At 40.0% G+C, this 23186-nt stretch overlaps 1 protein-coding gene across 5 annotated transcripts; it reads left to right on the forward strand.

Annotated features, from left to right (window-relative positions):
* The first annotated feature begins 4549 nt into the window (after positions 1-4549).
* On the forward strand, positions 4550-21750 carry NPM1 (nucleophosmin 1). 5 transcript variants are annotated; one of them, XM_053566026.1, is made up of 12 exons: positions 4619-4754; positions 6418-6570; positions 6678-6757; positions 7663-7782; positions 8055-8148; positions 8480-8586; positions 8930-8997; positions 13811-13871; positions 14180-14263; positions 14739-14837; positions 16960-17034; positions 21396-21750. In XM_053566026.1, the coding sequence occupies exons 2-12, from the start codon at positions 6522-6524 to the stop codon at positions 21432-21434; spliced, it is 876 nt and encodes a 291-aa protein (XP_053422001.1). In that variant the 5' UTR covers positions 4619-4754; positions 6418-6521; the 3' UTR covers positions 21435-21750. The 5 variants fall into 5 exon arrangements, with proteins under 5 accessions (XP_053421998.1, XP_053421997.1, XP_053422002.1 ...); XM_053566023.1 differs by lacking the exon at positions 6418-6570 and having other exon boundaries at positions 4550-4754; XM_053566022.1 differs by lacking the exon at positions 6418-6570 and having other exon boundaries at positions 4590-4754; positions 6654-6757.
* Positions 21751-23186: the final 1436 nt, after the last annotated feature.

The raw sequence follows: 23186 nt of genomic DNA on the forward strand, positions 1-23186 counted from the left end.
ACATATTATTAACCACAGTCGTCATAATGTACAATAGATTTCTCGAACTTATTCCTTCTAACTGAAATTTTGTGTACTTCGACCAACATAGCCTCAATCCTTTCCCACCCCCCAGCCCCTCGTGATCACCATTCTACTCTATGTTTCTATGCGTTTAACTTTTTTAGATTCCTCATGTAAGGAAGATGATGTGGTATTTGTCTTTCTGTGCCTTGTTTAATTAACATGCCCTCTGGTTTCATCATGTCTGCAATGAAAGGACTTTTTTTTTTTGAGACATAGTCTCACTTTGTCCCCCTTGGTAGAGTGCTGTGGTATCATAGCTCACAATAACCTCAAACTCTCAGGCTCAAGCCATCCTCTTGCCTCAGCCATCCAAGTAGCTGGGACTATAGGCACCCATCATAGCGCTTGGCTATTTTTTTTAGAGACAGGGACTCGCTCTTGCTCAGGCTGGTCTGAAACTCCTAAGTTCAAGCAATCCACTACCTATTTATTATCATTTTTAATATTTTTGAGACAGTCTCACTTTGCCCCCCTTGTAGAGTGCTGTAGTGTCATAGCTCACAGCAACCTCAAACTCCTGGGCTCAAGTGATCCTCTTGCCCTAGCCTCCTAAGTAGCTAGGACTACAGGCACCTGCCATGATGTCTGGCTAGTTTTTAGAGACAGGGTCTCCATTTTGCTCAAGCTGGTCTTGAACTGGTGAGCTCAAACAATCCACCCATCTCAGTTTCCCAGAGTGCCAGGATTACGGCGTGAACCACGGTGCCTAGCTGGACTTTCTTTCTTTCTTCTTTCTTTTTTTGAGACAGAGTCTCTTTTTATCGCCCTTGGTAGAGTGCCATGGCATCACATGGCTCACAGCAACCTCCAACTCCTGGGCTTAGGTGATTCTCTTGCCTCAGCTTCCCCAGTAGCTGGGACTACAGGTGCCTGCCACAATACCTGGCTATTTTTTTGATGCCGTTTGGCCGGGTCTGAGTTTGAACCAGCCACCCTTGGTATATGGGGCCCGTGCCCTACCAGCTGAGCCATAGACGCTGCCCTGGACTTTCTTTTTTAAAAGGCTGAATAGTATTCCACATTTTCTTCATCCACTCACCTCTTGATAAAACACTTAGGTTGATTCCATGTCTTGGCTACTGTGATAATTCTGTAATGAACACGGGAATTAGATATCTCTTTGACATACTGGTTACGTTTGCTGGTAAAAATACAAAATGACGCGTGTATAAGGCTTTTCATTGCTTTATTGTTTGATAGCACAAAACTGGAAACAACCTGAATGTCCACTTATCAGGAACTAGTTAAACTAGAACATATCCACTATATCCACTTATGCAGCTTTCAAAGGGGATTTAAAAAATCTTTATCTGGAGCAGTATCTAGGATATATTGCTAAGTGAGGGCAAATGAAAAAGAAAATGCAAAACGAAGAGTGTAATATTGTACACTACTTTTTAATTTAAGAAAGTATTTCCCAGCTCTGTCCATTATAAAGTCCTAGAAAAACAACCAACAGTATATGCACCCTCCATAACCAGAATGTGGTCTCTAATACCACTTCCCACTAAAGGAACAAGGGTCCCTAAAGGAATGGCTGAATCTACATCAGGGAAGATGTATATACAAGGTGAACCTGGAGTATTTTATTATACTAGGAAAAAGAAAGCTATCAGAGATTGCTAGCGTCATTTCACCAAGACATCAGTGTGAATTTGAATGGGCTCTTATTGCCAAAATGGGTCATTTGAGCGCCAAAAAAAAAAAACATTTATTAAAATAAATTGGAACACTAGCTATGCTAAAATTCATATGCACTTAAAAATACTAAAAAAGTTTACTAACCTTTGTAAACTGTTAGGATTCCACATTATTATTGTGAAAAAAAGTAAGTAAAAGGAAAGACTGAATCATTTTCCTGTCTTGTATAGTTTTCAAGGCAACCAAATAGATAAGGGAAAGTTCTCTTTTTATAGAATTCCAGTTAATAAATGCAGCAGGAGTGACAGAAACAATGAACTGAGACAATAATCTGCTAAAACTCTGAGGCAAAAAGTAAATGGTGAACTCTACAAAGGAAGTATCAGGCTGACAATTCTTAATTTAACAAGAGAAACAGCCAGACATTATGTGCCCCCTGACACAACAGGAAGTATTCTTGCCACCAATAAGTTTCTTGCCATGAAAGTGAACTTGAATCTAGTTAAGCCTCTAGATCAGCACTATCCAATAAAACTTTCTAGGATTATGGAAATGTTTTTGTGTGATATCCAGTACTACAGTGATTAGCCACACATGACTATCGAGTACATGGCTAATGATACTGAGCAACTTACTTAATTTTAATTAATTTAAGTTGCCACATGTAGGTAGTGGCTACTGCATTTGACAGTGCAGCTCTTAATCTACTAATTTACAGAAAATACACAGGATAAAGGAGTATGTTAAATAAGGACTCTTATATTCAAGCAAATCAACTCTTACGAGACAACTGGGGATATATGAACTTGATAATTCATACTGTTAAGAGTTTTTTAAATTTTGGTTTGGACTCTAATGGCATAGTGGTTAGGTTCTCAGATAAGCTTTTTTTTGAGACAGAGTCTCACTTTATCAGCCTCGATTGTTGTGGCATCACAGCTCACAGGAACCTCCAACACTTGGGCTTAAGCAATTCTCTTGCCTCAGCCTCCGGAGTAGCTGAGACTACAGGTGCCTGCCACAATGCCAGGCTTTTTTCGGTGGTGGTGTTGCAGTTGTCATTGCTGTTTTAGCTGGCTGGGGCCACTCACATTAAAATACAAAAAAAACCTTCAACCATATAATTTCTCTCCCTCTAACATAATTTAAAGCAGTGGTTCTCAACCTTCCTGATGCTGTGGCCCTTTAATACAGTTCCTGTGGGTCGCCACCCACAGGTTGAGAACTGCTGATTTAAAGGATAATTAAGGGATACTCACATAACCATTAATAGTGGTTTACCCCTATGTAACGGAAATGAAGAGACAGAAAGATGGGTACTTTTACCTGTTCGCTTTGCATGGGCCTATTGATTTTAATTAAAAAGACAGGGAGCATTCATTACATTTGTAAATGTGAAAAATTCACTACGTTTTTTCCTTAACCACTTGCTTCTATTATCTCATATACACTCTTCATGTTTGAAATGTTAAAACAACAAATATATTTACGTAACACTGGAAATGGTTCCCATATGGTTCAGCCTCTGGACTGAGATGCATTTAAACAATCATGGTCCAGAATCCAGAAAGAAATTACTAAGTAGTTCCAATTTTTATATGTGTGGGTTCAAAGATCATTAACACCTTCTCCACTCTTGGGTACCTCCTTTGAGACTTTCTCATTCTAAACGCCCAGATCCCTCTCAGTCCCATCCCTGTCCTCTCAATCCTGTTCCTTTACATAAATGTTTTTCCAAGCCTCAGGATTTTCTGTAGCAACTTGTTAGATTCTGCATCTCAAAAGATCTAAGAACCAGGATGGTTAAAGAGTTGAACGTGGTGAAAAGGTAAACTGCTGGCCCCATTCACATATGGATAGTATTTATTTCTCCACATTTAGGGTTTTTGATTTAGTTAATAATAGGTTCGTGGATTAGAGTGGCTCTTCCCAACTAGATTGTATTTGGAGAAAAGGAAGTAAGAAGGGGTATCGCTATCATTATTTTTATTTCTCACAGTACTTCTTGAATTTGCTTCATATGCTGAGGCAAAAAAGATCTTCAAAATGCCCCCTTCATAGAGGGGAGGGGCAGGGGTCTTCACCGTTTGTGAAGCTGTAGTTATATAAATTAAGGTCTGTGCATTTCGTACGGGTCATCCGCTGCACTACCGCAGAGTCTGCACACCCCTCGACCTTTACAGGAGGATGTTCGCCCTGCTCGTTGCAGGCTGACTCCATCCCCTTTAATTTTGCAAGTGTTTTTTCAGAAAGGACGGAGATCCAAAAACATAGTTGAATAAGTATGGGCAGTAGCTACATTTCCATCCCAACAAAGAATAACCCTAGTCCACGCTGCCTCTGACACTTGAAGCTTTAATTTTGAGGAAACGATTGACTCCGACCCTATGCCTTCAGAGGCAAGTAAAAAAAACTATGGCTGTTCGGAGGCTTGCGGAGCCTCAGGGGACGGAGAGGTGAATCGAGCTGTTCTCTGGCTCATCTCCTACCAGCTAACCTTGCATATCTGATGCAGCGAAGGGCTGCCGACGCCATCTTGCAGGGTGGGCTGCGCCGGCTTTTCGCGCGAGGCCGGCGCGCCCGCGCGGGAGTGAAGTGGAAGGGCCGGAGGTGGGAGCGCGCGCTCCCAGGAGAAAGCACGCCGGAGCCCCGGCAACGCCAGCCGAGGGGTGGGGCCACAACACGGCTGCGCGTGCTCGGTAGGAGCCCGCGAAATACCTGGAGGAGGGGGGGAGGGGTGTGAAGTAAGAAGGAGCGGAGTTGAAGAGCGCTTGCGCAGAAGGGCGAGCGTACAGGGAGGGAAGCTTCTGAGCACGCGCGCCGAGGCGGGACTTGAGAGGCTCTCGCGAGATGTTTGGGGGCTATATATTCGCTCGGAGAGCCCGCGTCCTTTCCCTGGAGTGATTCCGTCCTGCGCGGCTGTTCCTTGGAGCAGTACTCGTTTATCTCCGTCCGCCTTCTCCCCCACCTAAGTGCGTGCCACCACCTCATGGAAGATTCGATGGACATGGACATGAGCCCCTTGAGGCCTCAGAACTATCTTTTCGGTAACTGCTGTGGGACCTGGAGCAAGGCCGAGGAGGGCCTGGTGGCTTTGAGGTGGTGGTGGGGGGAGGCGGGAATCTGAGGCCTGAGTTGGTCGAGAAAGCCAAGCAGGTTGGAGCCCTGAGGGGGTGGGAAGCGAGCTGCCGGGGCTCTAGCGCCTGAGGGATGGAAGCCTGGAGGGGACTTGGCGGCATGAGGGAAGTAGGAGCGGCGCCAACAGCCGGGAGCGTGAGCATCTGAGGCCCAGGGCGTGGGGTAAGATAGAACCGGCCGGCGGACGGATCGATGTTGCCTGGTGCGCGCGGTAGAGACCCGGGCGTGTTTTTTTTACTCCAGCGAGTGAGTTCGTTCGTAGGGTTCTGATTCCCGGCGGTCCAGGAGGTGATTTGGGCCTACGTGCGAGGGGCAGGGGGTGGATACAGCCTGGCGTTCTCCAGACCCTGGCCTTCAGCGTTTGGAGCTCTGGGACCGGGACTTACCCATTTGCCTCGGCTAGGTACGGGGGGGAGGGGAGGGGAGGCGCCGCGGGGCGTGAGGAGGCCGCAACCGCTGGAAGCACGTGGTTGCCACGTGGTTGGGGAAAGGAGGGGGTGGGGGCGCTACATCCGGGACACACGGGCGTCCTGTCACTCCTAGACCTGGCATCTTGTGGCTCAGTTGAAGCTGTTGGGCGGGAAATATTAGGTGAAGTGGCTGGTCGTGCCAGGATGCTGAGGTCTTTGTTTAGGCTTAACAACATACACGGTGATGGTCGTTATATTTGAAGTCCTTTTCTGTCCCACTGCAGTTGGTGGGATTAGTCCTCCATTGCACCTTACGGTACTGAGGCTCAGGAAAGTGAATTTGTTCCCTCTAGAGATGGTGCTTTATGAATATGAATGAAGCATAGTTTTCTGGTTGGGGGGGTTAATGATACAGGCAAGCCCTCTGTCTAGCATTAAGCAAGCAGGTTTTTTTCCCCAAAGACAAGCAAAACTTGCAGAGGGTCGATTAAATTCTTGAGAATATTGTAATTCATTACGTTGTAACCAGGATTTTGAGGGGCTCCTCCCTAGCCCAAACACCCACTAAGCTGCACATGCAGGGAGAATCCTGTCTTGGTTTTGTCTCAGTAACCTTAATTGCAGAAATCGAATCTTTTTGTTCCAAACAGCCTACTCCAAGTTTTATCTATGTTTATCACTCTGAGATTTTTAAATTGAGTATCTGTATTTAAGCATCCGTGTACCAGTAACTGCTAAATGACAAAAAGAATCATTTAAAATATAATTTTGATTCTCACAGTATTCAAAACAGTTTGCCCGTTCATGGAGTGAAAGAACACACGCGTGTGTGTTAAGGCTTTATTCCTATTCATTTTGGATAGCTAAAATTTCTGACAAATTTATATCTGAAATGTTTATTAATTCGATTGGAAACATCCTTTAAATACAGTGTTTTAATATAACATAAGGAATGTTGATCCCGTAATAAGCTGTGGTTCTTGTATGTTTGTCTCTTTCTGTTGTGATTATAAGCTATTCGTGTTTGTGTAATCCATTCTCATTTCTGATTTGCCAGTTGGGAGTTTAGGTAGATAATTCAGCTTTTTAAAGCAATGTGAAGTTAACATTGTATGTTTCATTTCCAGATTTACTAAATCATTCAGCCTCTTTCTATCTGCAGAATGGTAATGTTTCCTGTCTCAGTGTAGTTAGGAATGAAATAGAATGATGAGAAAATGGAATATGCAGTCTTTCATGGGCGTTACTTAATCTTGATGGAAGTTCATGTTCAAGAAATCCAGTAGAGGGATCTTTCTGCTTTGCCCTCTAGTAGGTAAAATAGTGAAAAACTAGTTCAAAGGTAACCATGACCTTTGGTTACCCACACTTAAGGTTCAGTGTTGTTCTCCTTGTTAGAGTTGCTTTTTTCTTCATTTACAGGTTGTGAACTAAAGGCCGACAAAGATTATCACTTTAAGGTGGATAATGATGAAAATGAGCACCAGTTATCTTTAAGAACGGTATTTAAACTTTCAAAATAAACTACTTAACCTTTCTTGATTTCAGCCTTTTAGTTCTTAATCATGTGGCTTGAGACTTTTCCTTTGCTTTGCTGACTGCTTATAAGATGTTTTTATAACTTGATATTGTGTGTTCCTCATTGTTCATCTATATAATAAATTTACTTGGTACCTTTACTACTCATTTGGTAGTCATGTAAAATCCATTCACTTCGTTTCAGTCTTATGTATTCAGTTGTGTTTTAAAGCCCCTAGGGTAGTGATAATCTCTCATGTCTCACAAGAGACTAGCCTAGGGCTCAATTACTCAATAAACATTTGTTCGGTGATAAGTATATATTTTATGCATTTCTTTAAATTTGTATATATTTTATGTATTTCTTTAAATTTGTTGAACATGAAAAATGGTTTTGCCAAGGTCACATAAAACTTGAAGATACTGCACAATTTGTTTTCCATAATGGCTAATAATGAAAGTTTTATACTTGATTATTTAAAAAATATTCATGTGCCACATTACAGATGCTTGGTTAGTGAAGGACCACATACATAATGGTGGTTATCTCATAAGATTAACCTATTTCTATTGTACCTTTTCTATATTTAGAAAGACAAATACATACTGCTGTGCTACAATTGTTTGCAGTATTCCTTGCAGTAACATGCTTTACATATTTGTGGTTTAGGAGCAATAGGCTATACCATATAGCCTAGATATATAGTAGGCTATAATATTTAGGTTTGTATGAGTAAATTTTTAAGATCCCACAAACCTGAAAACACCTAACAGCAAATTTTTCAGAATATATTCTCATCGTTAAGCGAATCATGGCTGTACTTAACAAATTTTAGGAGGGGTTGTAAAACAGCTAAAACTTGAAGTAGTGTTTTGTTTTTCCCCACAGGTCAGTTTAGGGGCTGGTGCAAAGGATGAGTTGCACATTGTTGAAGCAGAGGCAATGAATTATGAAGGCAGTCCAATTAAAGTAACACTGGCAACTTTGAAAATGTCTGTACAGCCAACGGTAAGGGCACTTACGGTTTGTGTTCAAAGTTTAATTTTGTTGTTTTAAGGTAGGTATGTCATTTAACTTGTACCAAGGAGATAAAAAACCAAGCAGTTTAACTTGTAGGGTTGAGTGGTAAACTCTTGAAGAAGGTGGTTTTTGCTGATTATGGGAAAATCAGCAGAGGGGAAAAAAACAGGTTAACTGGTTGTGATCTGGTTTGTAGTTTTACCTACATGATGCTTATTTTTTTCTTCACATTTGGTGATTGAAAATTTCTCCCTTTTTAGGTTTCTCTTGGGGGCTTTGAAATAACACCACCGGTGGTCTTACGGTTGAAGTGTGGTTCAGGGCCTGTGCATATTAGTGGGCAGCACTTAGTAGGTATGTTTTTATATATTGTGTATTTAGTTCTCTTTAATATAGTTGCTTACTTGTGTCAATTTGGACTTACAAAAGCATAGTTAGTTGTACTATTGTATTCATGATAGGTTCAAATGGGAATGCTGTCATTTATAACTGGAGAGGACTAGTTTTGAATTTAAAGCCTAGCAATAAAAATTGGCCTCAAATTCCTTTTAAAAAGTTTCTGTTCCTCATTTGCTATTGCTAATATAATCTCAAGTTTCTAGAATAGCGTATTTGTTATTGTTATCAATATTCTTTCTGATTTCTTGGTTCTTGAGTTTTATAATGTCTAAGAATTTTATTTTAGCTGTGGAAGAAGATGCAGAGTCAGAAGATGAAGAGGAGGAGGATGTGAAACTCTTAAGTATGTCTGGAAAGCGATCTGCTCCTGGAAGTGGAAGCAAAGTTCCACAGGTACAGATGCTTTTTTTTTAGAGACAGAATTTCACTTTATTGCCCTCGGTAGAGTGCCGTGGCGTCACACAGCTCACAGCATCCTCCCAACTCCTGGGCTTAGGTGATTCTCCTGCCTCAGCCTCCCAAGTAGCTGGGACTACAGGCGCCCGCTTACAACGCCCGGCTATTTTTTTGTTGCAGTTTGGCCGGGGCTGGGTTTAAACCTGCCACCCTCGGTATATGGGGCTGGCGCCCTGCTCACTGAGCCGCCCACAGATGCATTTTTACTACAGGTCTTACATTCTACCTTGTGGTTTGGTGATCGTTTTGCTCATGAGTTTTTTTTTTTTTTTTTTTTAAGAAAAAAGTAAAACTTGCTGCTGATGAAGATGAAGATGATGATGATGAAGATGATGATGATGAAGAAGAGTAAGTATGTGTTTGGAAACTGATTTGCTAGTATGCTTGGAGGGATTTCATGAAAATCATTTAGCAAAATTATCCTGTGTAATTAGTACCTTAAGGACAAGTGCTTATCAGTTTAGGTTACATGAGCTGAGTTGAAGGGCTATTTGGACTATGAGCCTTTATTTTTATTTTTGAGACAGAGTCTCACTCTGTCCTGAGTAGAATGCTGTGGTGTCATTGTAGCTCACAGCAACCTCAAACTCCTCAAAAGATCCTCTTGACCCAGCCTTCCAAGTATATGGTACTATAGCCATTCCTGGCAAGTTTTTGTATTTTTAGTAGAGTTGTGGGCTATGCTCTTGGCTTAGGCTGGCTCTGAACCCCTGAGCTCAAGCAGTCCACTCCACTTGGGGTCTTTAGAGTGTTAGGATTACAGCTGTGAGCCACTGACTGTGCCTGGCCACTGGATCATGAGCGTTTAAAATGGTGCTATGCATCGTGAATCTTCAGCATTTCTCAAAATACTATTTCTACTGTACATTATAAAGTCTGATATACTATACAATAAATGGACTTTGTGGAAAGAGAATCTGCTAGAACACATTCTTTCCACAAAGCGTTTTGGCCTATGTGGCCTCTGGTTCCTTATTAACAAAATTAAGATACTAAAAGGAATATTGAGATTTCTTTGGAATTTAAAGTATGGTTGGAAAAGATTTAATGTGTGTATTAAGCTAGGTCAAGCTTAGGTAGTAATTTACACTGGAATGAAGAACTACTTACAATTGATCTTATATGACAATATCAGTAATCTCTAATACATTGAATTCTTGTTTGTCTGTTTCGTCCCTCAGTTCTAGTATTGGTGTACATATATGTATTGAAAACATGTTTAAAATGGAATCAAAGAAAACTTGAGGGCTGAGCCCAGTTGTTAACACCTGTAATCCTAGCACTCTGGGAAGCCAAGGTGGGTGGATTGCTTGAGCTCACAGGTTCAAGACCAGCCTGAGCAACAGTGAGACCCCATCTCTAAAAATAGCTGGGCGTTGTGGCAGGTGCCTGTAGTCCCAGCTACTTGGGAGGCTGAGGCAAGGGAATTGCTTGAACCCAAGAGTTTGGAGGTTGCTGTGAGCTATGACGCCATGGTAGGGGCGACAAAGTGAGACTATGTCTCAAAAAAAAAAACATACTTGAGAATAGACACTGATGATAAATCTGGAAGTTAGGTTTTCAAAAACAGAAGGTAGCTAAGCTAATAGTTAAAAACAGTATGACAAGGTAGAAAATAGAAGACGTGCTAAAAGCTTAAAAAATCAAAATAAATGCATGTCAAACTTAACACATGAATTCAAGATTGTTATCACTTACCATTAGTAAGAATTAAAGATCTCAAGGGAAGGACCATGGATGGTCTACAGTACTTAATTAAATTTGGATTCATTTACTTTTTTCATAAGTTTGAGTGGTTAGCATGTACACTTAGACATTGGAGACAAGCAATTCCTTCCAGGAATGCTTTGGTATAAAACCTCATTGATATCCTGGTCTTGCAGGGGCTTTGGAGGATTCTTTGGAATGGGTATAATTGCTGATGTAATTATAATATGAGAATTTACATTTGTGTTCTTCTGGGTCTCTTCAAAGTTGTCATCAACTTTTCATTTTTAGAGGAATGAAAAGTATAGGATGGTGATGTTGGGGTCCAGATCAGCAAGTTTTCATGTAAGCAAAGAAAAGGTAATCAGATGTGCATCCTGCGGGCAATGAATACTTTCAAGGAAAACAAGGCTTTACTTAGTAAAAACTTACACTGCACCTGGTGATGTTTATGGCACTACACAGATGGCAGTGAAACGTAAAGAGGTGCTTTGATTGTTAGATACTTGTTAATCTTTAAGCCATCATCTCAGAAGACTTGGAACCCATAAGATAAAAGGGAGAATAGTAGTCCTGTTTAGAGGATGGAAAGGAGGGTAGGGTATGTATGGTATTGGCTTGATTGACTGCTTTTTAAACCAGAAATTCTTGTATAGTTGTATATAATGTTAAGAACATCATGAGACCCTCTCCTTAAACATGTTTTAAGATTTATCAGGGTATCAGGGAATTTCCTGTTTTTTTTTTTTTTTGTTGTTGTTTGTTTGTTTTTTAGATGGACTCTTACTTTGTCACCCCTGCGTACTGCAATGGCATCATAGCTCACAGCAATGCTTGGGCTCAAGTAATCCTCCTTTTGCCTCAGCCTCCTGAGAAACTGGGACTACAGGTGCCCACCACAGCACTTGGCTGTCTTTTTTTTTTATAGGCAGAGTCTCACTTTATCACCCTGGGTAGAGTGCCGTGGCCTCATACAGCTCACAGCAACCTCCAACTCCTGGGCTTAGGCAATTCTCTTGCTTCAGCCTCTCCAGTAGCTGGGACTACAGGTGCCCGCCACAACGCCAGTTATTTTTTTGTTGCAATTTGGCTGGGGCCAGGTTTGAACCCACCACCCTTGATATATGGGGCTGGTGTCCTACCCATTGAGCCCCAGGCGCCGCCCTGAATTAAATTTATTTTGAGGTAGAGTCTCATTCTGTGTTGCCCATGCAAGGGTGCCAAAGCTCATAGTAACCTCAAACTCCTGGGCTCAAGTGATCCTCTTGCCTCAGCCTCCCAAGTAGCTGGGAGTAGCCTAGGACTATAGGTACCTGCCACAATGCCTGGCTAGTTTCTCTTTTTTTTTGGTTTTGTTTGAATAGAGACAAAGTCTGCTCTTGCTCAGGCTGGTCTCTTGTTCCTGAGCTCAAGCAGCCAACCTCTTCTGTCTCCTAGAGTGCTAGGACAGGTGCGAGCCTCCCCATTGGCCTGTGAATTAAAAGTGTGAACCACTTCTGCTGTGATTTCTAATACTAACTTCTGACTTTCTAAGAATTTGATCTCCCCCCTAACTGTTGAACCATTTAAAGTGCAATTCAATGGTTTTAGTATATGTACAGTTGAGTAGCTGTTAGGACAACAATCTACTTTAGAACATGTCATCACTTAAATCATACTTACTAGCAATTAACCATCATAATCCCTCAGCACTAATTAACCACTAATAAACATTGTCCTTATAGATTTGACTGTTTGTCCTTTTATGACTGGATTCTGTAGGCTAGTAAAATGTTTTCAGCATTTACCTACGTTGTAGGAAGTTACTAGTTCTTCATTCTTTTTTAAGGGTGAGTAATGCAGTGTATTGATATGTTATTTGGTTATGCATAAGTTGGTAAGCATTGGAGTAGTTTACTTTTTGGCTGCCATGAGCATGTGTGGACATGCTGTTGATTTTTTTTTTTCTCAGACTAGAGGCACATGCTGCCATACCAGCTGATTTATTTAGTAGAGATATGGGGTCTTTCTCAGGTGGTTCTCAAACTCCTGAGCTCAAGCAACTCACCCACCTCAGCCTCCCAGAATGCTAGGATCACAGGGATGTGCTACCTCACTCAGCCAAGTTTTGGGTTTTTTGTTTTCTTGTGTTTTCGGTGACAAACCTAAGAAAGCATTGCCAAGTTCAAAGTCAATGAAAATTTACCCCTTTGTTGAATTTTCAGTTTTTATGTATTTAACTCTTTTTTTTTTTTTTTTTTGTTGAGACAGGGTCCCACCCTATGCCCCTGAGCAGAGTGCAGTGGGCGTGGTAGCTCACCACAACCTCAGACTCGGGGGCTTGCAGGCACCCCGCTGCCTCAGCCTCCGGAAGCCGCTGGGATTACAGCGCTCGCCGCGGCGCCCGGCTGGGTTTTTCCATTTTTTTCACGAGTCGGGGTCTCACTGTCGCTCAGGCGAGTCTCGAACTCCTGAGCTCAAGCGATTCCCTCATCAGCCTCCCACAGTGCTGGGATTACAGGCGTGAGCCACCGTGCCCGGCTATGTATTTAACTCTTAATATTTAGTCATTGACCATATTAAGTGAATTATGAGATCATGGGTCCAAATACATTTTATGTATGCAGATAAGCAGTTACTCTAGTATGATTTGTTCAAAAACTAGTCTTTCCTCTTTTGAAATGGTCTTGGCACCCTTTTAAAATAGTTTAGCATAAATGCTGTGCATATGGGCTTATTTCTAGACTCTTTTGTATTCATAACAGTACAACACTGTCTTGGTTCTGTTACTTTGTAATTTTTGCTGGTTATTTGAAATCAAGTGTGAGTCTTCCAACTTTGTTCCCTTTCAAGATTCTCTTTGGCCTGTTTGGATTCCTTATTTTGTATGAATTCTCGGATCTGTTTCTACAAATAAGCCAACCTGGGATTATTTTAAGGATTGTATTAAGTCTGCATATTAAGTTTGGGGGAGTTATGCCATCCTAAAATTTGTGAACATGGGATTTCTATTTAGGTTTTTAATTTTATTTAGCCCACTTCTTTTTAACAACTTGAAACTTAACCATTTTAATTGTCATTAAGTGTGCAGTTTAGTAGTGTTAACTATTTTAATGTTGTGCAACAGATCTTAAGCCCTTAGAAAACAAACTATACCCATTGGACAACTCCACAGCTCCTGGGAACCACAGTTAAGCTTTCTGCTTTGAATTTGAGTACTTGGCAACTCTCATAAGTGGGATCATATAGCATTTGTTCTCTTGTGACTGGTCATCCATGTTGGCAGTTTTAAAGACTGATTCCATTGAATGTATGTTATATATACACTTTTTATTAACATTGGTGTTGCTTTCACCTCTTGACTATTGTGAACAATTCTGTAATAAACATAAGTACCAGTAATTTCTTCAAGACCTTTAACTTTTGTCCAAATCTCAGATTTTGAAAGTTACTAATGTCTTGATTTTATTTATAGTGATGATGATGATGATGATTTTGATGATGAGGAAACTGAAGAAAAAGCTCCAGTGAAGAAAGTAAGTTGTTAGAGTGCTGTAAGAGTCAAATACAGCCAATAATAGAAAGTTTTTGAAATAATATAAAGTTAGTGAAAACAGGGTTGGGAGATAATCTCATACTGAGAATTGGTCCGGAGTATGAATGTACTGTAAATAAACTTCACTATTATTTGTGGAGAATGATCTATTTTCTATATCCATTTGGCCTTCACTCATGAGGCAGCCCTTTGCAACTTTTAAAGGACTGCTTTTCTTACATTGAGGCAGTTTTATTTGTATTGATAGGCCTGTTATATTGGGCACTGATGATCAGTTTCTAATTGTAGTCTGTGCGAGACACTCCAGCCAAAAATGCACAAAAATCAAACCAGAATGGAAAGGATTCAAAACCATCAACACCGAGATCAAAAGTAAGTGGCAATATTTGTGCAAAGGCATGCCTCATTTATGTAGTCGGTGGGGGGAAGGGGTGTAGAAAGTTCTACTGTGGAAGAATCTGAAATTGATTGTCCTTTGGGGAATCCATGTAGTTGGTATCTTAAAGTGGTGAAATCTGCATGCAAATATATATACTATAAGGCTTCAAGTGTGTAGTGGGGGAAGGCAGTAGCTTTTTTTTTTTTTTTTTTTGCAGTTTATGGCTGAGGCCGGCATCTCTGGTATATGGGGCCATACCTACTCCTTTGAGCCACAGGCACCACCTGGCAGTAGCTTTTTATTGTAATATCTTAACAGTTTCCTATGAGGAATCTTGATTGTTGTAAGGTATATACATTAGCATAGAGCAGAGGTTCTAAACCCTGGTTTACATAATTAGATCCAAGTAGAAATTTTAGAACAAGGCTACAAATTGTTTTTACATGTTCTGAAATTCAAATTTTTCAGGGTCAAGAATCCTTCAAAAAACAGGAAAAAACTAAAACACCAAAAGGACCTAGTTCTGTAGAAGACATTAAGGCAAAAATGCAAGCAAGTATAGAAAAAGTGAGTAAAATTATCGAACTAGTTTGGATCTGTCCCTAAAAATTGCTCAGTTCTGGGGTTCTGGATAAACTAGTTAATCAGTTTTTATCTCTTTAACATACCTAGTCCTGTGCTACAAATTTTTTATACAAAAATGTATTATAAAAATACAAGCTACTCATTTTGATTTCTTTTGCATATGTGAAGTTAATATGCTTTACTCTCATAATTAAATACAAGCACATTGGTTGCAAATAAATTCTGACCTCAGATGTAAAATGAGATAAGAAAAGAACGCTTTTGCCTATTATAGTTATAATATGCTATAGAACCAGCAGAGGGCGTATGAAACTTCAATGAAAATGCAAACAGTTGGAAAATCGGTGATGGCATTGACATTAAATGATTGCTCATGATTGACGATAGTCAAAAACATTCTCCAGCAAACAGTCATTTTTATTAGCCCTTTACACCTAAGTGTCACCAGTCAATACCATGTACATGTGGTAATATCTAGCATTTGTGAGTAACTAATATGCGTTTATCTAGTGTCCTTTTGTCTTAAACAGTGGAAACATGGGAAGAAGATTAGCACTCTTTGTTTTGCGTGCATTCTAGAGGACTAAAACTATAGTTAACTTTAGACTTGAGTTTTAGAGTATGGAATAATTGGTTTAAATGTCTTTGGAACACATTTGAAAGAAGTTTTAATTCTATGGAAAATAGTTTTAGATTCCAGTTACTGAGAATGGATGTGAGATGGTGAGGAAAAATTGCCAACTCATTTCTCCGTGGTTTTGTGTTCTAGGATCTTCATGGCTTCAGTAGATTTCTTGCCCTGGTAAAATGACATTTTAGGAGGCAGAATGTATTTGTTTTGCTTTAGTCACACTATGCCCTTTGGCCTTCCCGGTATCACTGATTTATTTTTATCCCTTGCATACAGCGCTAAAATGACATCTTTTAGATACCCCTCCCCCCTGTTTTAATATGGTCCTATCTCCTTGGTTTAATTGCAGGCGCATTGAACATTCCTGGGCACTACTGGTAAATTAAGCCCAAAGATGGGGAGAGAGGAAAAGGAGAGACAAATGTAGTCCATACTGAGTATCATCAACAATCCAGACTGAAGTCTTCTATTTTAATCTCAATCCCCCTTTCCTGATTTGCTACCCACGCCCCCTTCCAGGCTGGAAACAATCTCACTTTGATTTCCTAAAGCACTCTCTTTTTGACTGTGAATGATACTTGCGTATGCTTTCCATTACCTGTGCACTTGCCTCACCTCTTTGACGATGTTTTAAATTACCTTTGTATCTCCCTAGCTGCTCAATAAATATTTGAATGACTCAAATAAGAAAGTATGTGACAATAATTTTGAAGTGGAAATGTTTATAGTGAGGTTTTTCTTTTAAGTGATGGAGGCAGTATCTTGATATTCTATACCTAATTCTGTGGTCCCTTTTGTATTTGGGACCCTTTTTGATCTTTTAAAAGGGTGTAAAACATAACATTCAGGTTATAAGAAAAACAATGTAGTTAATCAAAATAGGAAACAATTGTAATGCTTTGAAATTTAGTTGACAAAGTGATGGATGTTTGTTAAAACTGTTGTGGTTTCTTGCCTACATTTAAATTTGAAGGAAAGTCTAAATTTTTGTGAGAGGTTAGTAAAGTGTAATTACTATAATTTTTTTCCCTGTTCAGCTTTATATATCTGAGTCAATGTTTTGTTGGACATAGGTTTTTGGTCAATAATTGTTTTTTTTCAAGCAGTTTTGGTTTTGTGATAATGTTCTCGCTGGGTTTGGATTTCGTTCTGGGTAGACTTCTTAGATAATATGGATAGGCAGCCAGGGAGTTTGCCATATTTGTGTGCCTTTAGAATCCCAATTGTGGCTTGTGTTTTGTATTACTAGAGAGATTGTCTGGGAAGATTTGAACTTTTGACAAACCTTGCCCACTACGGTTGTTTTGGATATTTTAAAGACACCGGTAATGAAATGAATGAGTTTAAGGGACCAGAAATGAACTAATTCAGTAATAATAATAATAATGCAGATCTTAGAGAAATTTCCTAACCTTATCTTTCTCAAGCAGTGTGTTTCTATACTTACCTAAATAATGCTTTTTTTCTCAATAGGGTGGGTCTCTTCCCAAAGTGGAAGCCAAGTTCATCAATTATGTGAAGAATTGCTTCCGGATGACTGACCAGGAGGTAACTGAATTTTCTGAGGACGTGACCAAATCCAGATATTTTTTGATTTATTAACATTGTTCTTTTACTCTAAAAGTCACTTTTAAAAAATTGTTGGCTCTGGGCGGCGTCTGTGGCTCAGTCAGTAAGGTGCCGGCCCCATATACCGAGGGTGACAGTTCAAACCCGGCCCCGGCCAAACTGCAACCAAAAAATAGCTGGGCATTGTGGCGGGCGCCTGTAGTCCTAGCTACTCGGGAGGCTGAGGCAAGAGAATCGCTTAAGTCCAGGAGTTGGAGGTTGCTGTGAGCTGTGTGAGGCCATTGCACTCTACTGAGGGCCAAAAAGTGAGACTCTGTCTCTACAAAAAAAAAAAATTATTGGCTCCTTTCAAAAGGTTCCTAACCATAGACAATAACTTCAGATTAAATACATGGAAGAGGCTGAGAAGATAGCTTTTTAGTACATTTTTTGTCATATTTTATATAGCTGGTAAATGATCTCTTGGTTGTTGAACTTTATATATTTTTGGTACTATGTTGGCTAAAGAAATACACTGTGGTTTTCCTTTTTGCTCCATCTGCCTGCTTTTGGGGCAATCTGGTTTTTGCTTTCTTGGGAGCTGACAAAAGATAATTTTATTTTCTCCAAAGATCTTAGGGAAAGCATTTTGCTAAAATCAACATAAAAAATCTGGGAAAGAAGCCAAATTGTGGTAACTAGAGTTTTCTAATTCTTGCAAATGAAAGTATTCTGTCAGTAGAGGAAAATTTATACGTTTACTCATAGCATACTCAGGTTATATGTAAAGGAAAATATAAAAACAGTTAAATAGGACAGTTATGTAACCTATCATGTATACATAGGATAGAACCTGTTTTGAGTAAGTCCTGTGTTCAGCTTTTTTCAATAAATTAGTGAAATTTGGCAATTAGCTGTTTTTTCTTGTGCCATAGTATTTACACTTACATTACGTAAATTGCATCACTGCTTGAAATTTTTAGTTTCTGGGTTTGCAGCTCTTAAAGTATGAGTGTAGCCTTGAGTGAAATGGGCTACGACATGATCAAATTAAGTCTTTTTTATTCTATTGGATCTTTTTTTGCGTGTGTACATTTGAGTCAAATGTAAGTGCTGATTTTCTGAGTAGATAAAAAAGTTTATTTTGGAACCTCATTATGCAAATTGTTTGATGTTAGAAATGGTAGAGAGTAAGACATAAACCAGCATGCACCTACCCTGTTTTCCCTGAAAATAAGGAAAGATAAGACGTCCCCTGAAAATAAGACCTAGCGCATCTTTGGGAGCACACCTTAAAATAAGACACTGCCTTATTTTTGGGGAAACAGGGTAACAGCTATGCTTAAGAGATAGTTTCTTAAACTAATGCCAAGAGAGTTTTTTTAAAGAAAATTTCAGGTGAAAATCAAGAGTAATGACAACTGAAGTTGCATTGGTCTTTCACTTCAGTCTTGCTACTCAAATGACTGATGCCACTGGTATTAGAAGTATTTTCTGACTCATACTGAAAGTATACTTTAACTGTCAAGATGACATTTCTATAATATAGTAAATGTTAATACCTAGATTTATCATAAATTATCAAAACTAAATATATCATTTTTATGGCATAGAGGTATAGGTGATAACAGTGTATAAAACTTCTGTTTGCTTATGCAGTGTTAATCTCACAGAAAAACTTGTTTATGAGGCTTTGGTAAGTAAAGTCTTCCAGATGAGACATGATAGCAAATTTTTACAGAAAATCTTGAATTAAGAGTCCATGCAGGGTGGCGCCTGTGGCTCAGTGAGCAGGGCGCCGGCCCCATATGCCGAGGGTGGTGGGTTCAAACCCAGCCCCGGCCAAACTGCAACAAAAAAATAGCCGGGCGTTGTGGCTGGCGCCTGTAGTCCCAGCTACTCGGGAGGCTGAGGCAGGAGAATCGCCTAAGCTCAGGAGTTGGAGGTTGCTGTGAGCTGTGTGATGCCACGGCACTCTACCAAGGGCCATAAAGTGAGACTCTGTCTCTACAATAAAAAAAAAAAAAGTCAATGCAAGAAATTAGACTGCTTTTGTGGAGAGAGAGATTTTGGTTGATTCTTGTTTAAAGGCTTCAAACAAGGGCGGCGCCTGTGGCTCAGTCCGTAGGGCCCCGGCCCCATATACCGAGGGTGGCCGGTTCAAGCCCAGCCCCGGCCAAACTGCAACCAAAAAATAGCCGGGTGTTGTGGCGGGCGCCTGTAGTCCCAGCTACTTGGGAGGCTGAGGCAAGAGAATCGCTTAAGCCCAGGAGTTGGAAGTGCTGTGAGCTGTGTGATGCCACAGCACTCTACCGAGGGCCATAAAGTGAGACTGTCTCTACAAAAAAAAAAAAAAAAAAAAGGCTTCAAACAATTTGTTTATTGAAAGTTGAAGCAAAGTGAATTTATAGAATGTGTCGGTCATCTTGCCCATTTTCTACAAAATGCTGGTCAAGCAGCGTCTGTTTTGATGTTGTAGTAAATGCCAACATTTGTTTGAATTTAATGATTTAAAAGATTTTTAAAAATACTAATTGGCATTCAGTGTTTCTTTTATCTGAGATTTGTTGTCTGTTTTGAAATAATAGCAGTTGAGAAAATCCTGAATCATTTCTGAAAAGGCCACAAAAGTTGTTAGTGGCAAGCAGCTAAGGTGCCAGCCACATAACACCAGAGCTGGCAGGTTCGAATCCAGCCCGGGCCTGCCAAACAACAATGACAACTACAACCAAAAAAATAGCTGGGCATTGTGGCAGGCGCCTGTAGTCCCAGGTACTTTGGAGGCTGAGGCAACAGAATTGCTGAAGCCCAGGAGTTGGTAGGTTGCTGTGATCTGTGATGCTCTGACTACCAGAGTCCACGCCGACTCCCTGATGCACTCTGCCTCCCAGCCACTGAATCAGTCCTGACATTTCACGTGGCCTGTTTTCCTGGGATTTGAGGGTGTTGCTGGACTACTGAAAAAGGGGCTTCAGTGACAGGGCAGATAGGCAGCTGGGAGGCTACCAGGCTACAAGCTACCACACCGTGGCAGCTTGAGGCTCTATCTCAAAAAAAAAAAAACAAAAAAAACAAAAAAACAGTGAAACCTCTGAAGTTGTCCTACCCAAGGGTCTATAACAAACTGGTCAACATACAGAGGTGGTCAGCATAAGGAACTAGGCCTACGGTACTGGTGGGTACATGTGGAGCATGTCTTGTGTAAAAGTAAGGTCAGCTTGATCAGCATTTTATAGAAAATGGGCAAGATAACCGACACATTCTATAAATTCACTTTTTTTTTTGTAGAGTCAGAGTCTCACTGTACTGCCCTCGGGTAGAGTGCCGTGGCGTCACACGGCTCACAGCAACCTCTAACTCTTGGGCTTATGCGATTCTCTTGCCTCAGCCTCCCGAGCAGCTGGGACTACAGGCGCCCGCCACAACGCCCGACTATTTTTTGTTGCAGTTTGGCCGGGGCTGGGTTTGAACCCACCACCCTTGGCATATGGGGCCGGCGCCCTACTCACTGAGCCACAGGCGCCACCTATAAATTCACTTTGCTTCAACTTTTTGAATAAACAAATTGTTTGAAACCTTTAAACAAGAATCAACCAAAATCTACCTCTGTAGTCTCACAAAAGCAGTCTAATAGTCCATGGAGGTTAATCTGCATAAAGGCTGTTTATTGTTTTTCATGGCTTTAGCAATATGATTATGCAAATTTAAACAGTAAACAGTACTCCATTTAAGACCTGACAAAAGCATCATGGCTGTTCTTAAATGGGATAACATTTTTTGTGAATAGGAAAAGCAACTCTTAATTTGAGGCTTAGATAATGAATAATTAATGTCATACTTACCATGATTATCGCATAATGGATTTCATCCCCTTTCTGATGTAAGGACATGGTCTACTACCATTGGAACAAGTAGAATAATGTGTTTTGTTGAACAAAACAGAAATTGACAGTGGTGCTCTTCTGAAGATATTTTAAAGTCATTAAGATGAAAGATGTACTGAATAATGGGGAAGTGTGTGAAAAGTGGTATGAAAAACAAAGATTGCATCATGCTTAAAATTAGATACGAAAAGCATTTGCTAAATCTGACCAGCCCTAAAGCTCATCTCCGGGCAGATTAACACTGGTCAAATGGATAAGTCTTCCTTGATTTCCTTTATTAAAGATCTCTGAACTGTTACAGTGTAATATTGTGATTTTTAGGTCTAAAATAATTGAAATTATGTTTGAGAGCAAATTTCCTTGCAGTTCATTCTTAATTATATGGAGTATGAACCTTTTGGTTAATTGTATTATGCAAAGAGACTTGATGTCTATGAAGTATTGTGGTTCTTTAACCCCATTTTTTTTTTTTTCCAGGCTATTCAAGATCTCTGGCAGTGGAGGAAGTCTCTTTAAGAAAATAGTTTCAACAGTTTGTTAAAATTTTCCGTCTTACTTCATTTCTGTAACAGTTGATATCTGGCTGTCCTTTTTATAATGCAGAGTGAGAACTTTCCCTACCGTGTTTGATAAATGTTGTCCAGGTTCCATTGCCAAGAATGTGTTGTCCAAAATGCCTGTTTAGTTTTTAAAGATGGAACTCCACCCTTCACTTGGTTTTAAGTATGTATGGAATGTTATGATAGGGCATAGTAGTAGTAGTGGTCAGACATGGAAATGGTGGGGAGACAAAAATATACATGTGAAATAAACTCAGTATTTTAATAAAGTAGCACTGTTTTTCTTTTATGCACTTACTTTGTACTTTGTCAAAGGAGTAAATGTATAGTTAAAAGTGTGGAATAGTATCCTAAAACCCTTTGAGAAGGTACCTGCCCTACCCATCCAAATAGCTCTCTCCACAGTTAACCCTTTTTCATAGTAAGGATTTAGTGCTCATGTTCCCACCTTCTTTTAACAATTACAAGTATGCAATCATATTTCCAAGTGCTCCATCAGACCACCTATTCTGACCTTGCTCCTCAAAATTTGATGTGTTAAAACAGCCTTCAATAAGCTTTCCTCAAGTGGATTGTATATTAAATGGTGGTTTTCTTAATTCATATAGTAACAGCACCTCTTAGATACATGGGAGAAAAGTGGATTTATGTGGTAGTTACATGAGGCAGTTCAGTGGCTAGTTCTTGAAACATACCTCTTCTGCCTCAAGCTGAGTGTATGATCCAAGTTTATACACTATGATTTCTATTTTGCTATGATAAATCCTTAAGTAGTTTAATAGTAGATGGGAGCATTTTCTGAGTTTTTAAATATCTCTAGATGTCATGACAAAGTGTTCTTTTTCTTGTCTAAATCTGCTATTTCCATAATTTTTTTTCAACATGACCTGGTTTTCTGAAATTTTATCATGTGTTTTGGTGTGTACTCAAGGCCATTTTCTTGGGAGGTTTCAGTCCTCTCATATCCTGAGATTCTTAGGTTTATTATTTGATTCTCTTGGATAATTTTCCTCATTCCTTTTTGTTTGAACTTCAGGAAAGAGACTTTTGTCTTAAAAAAGTTCTGTCTACTGTTAACATCCCAACTACTTTGAGGATGTATCTAAGATCTGAAAAATGTTTTTGAAGTGGTCTGGTCTTTATCATCCTGTTTCTCTTTTTCCTCCCTGTCCCACCTTTATTAGCCTTCTTATTGATTTAGGAGGATGGCATTTGTTGACAGGGTTTGTAGTTATGGGTATTTTGAATTGGAGTCTGCAGATGTTTAACCCATTTCATCTTTGGGATAGTTATCCAGAGGAGTAACCTCATTTTGGTGGGTAGGGGGAAAGGCTAGGGTACTGTACTATCTTATCTAATCCCAGTTTCCAGGTAGCATTTACTTAAGGTTGTGGTTTCCTTCACTGATTCAGTTTTCTTTACCCAGGAGATCTATGTTCATACTCTTTTATACCTTTATTTTTGTGGAGACTTTGAGATGATGTAATACCGTTCAATGTACTTTGCTTCACGGAAAGTGCCTCCATTTTAAAGAATGTTTATGGGTGTCCAGTCTTTTTCCTTTGCCACACATCGGAAGGAATTGTCTTAGGCCACATGTTAAATACACTCACAAAGTTGATAAATGATTGAGTATAATATTTGTGATATCCGACACCACAGGTGAACAGGTCCTCACATAATCTGCATTGGACACCTATGCTCGGTT

The sequence above is a fragment of the Nycticebus coucang genome, chromosome 17 (assembly GCF_027406575.1).
Source record: "Nycticebus coucang isolate mNycCou1 chromosome 17, mNycCou1.pri, whole genome shotgun sequence".
In the NCBI taxonomy this organism is placed as follows: Eukaryota; Metazoa; Chordata; class Mammalia; order Primates; family Lorisidae; genus Nycticebus; species Nycticebus coucang.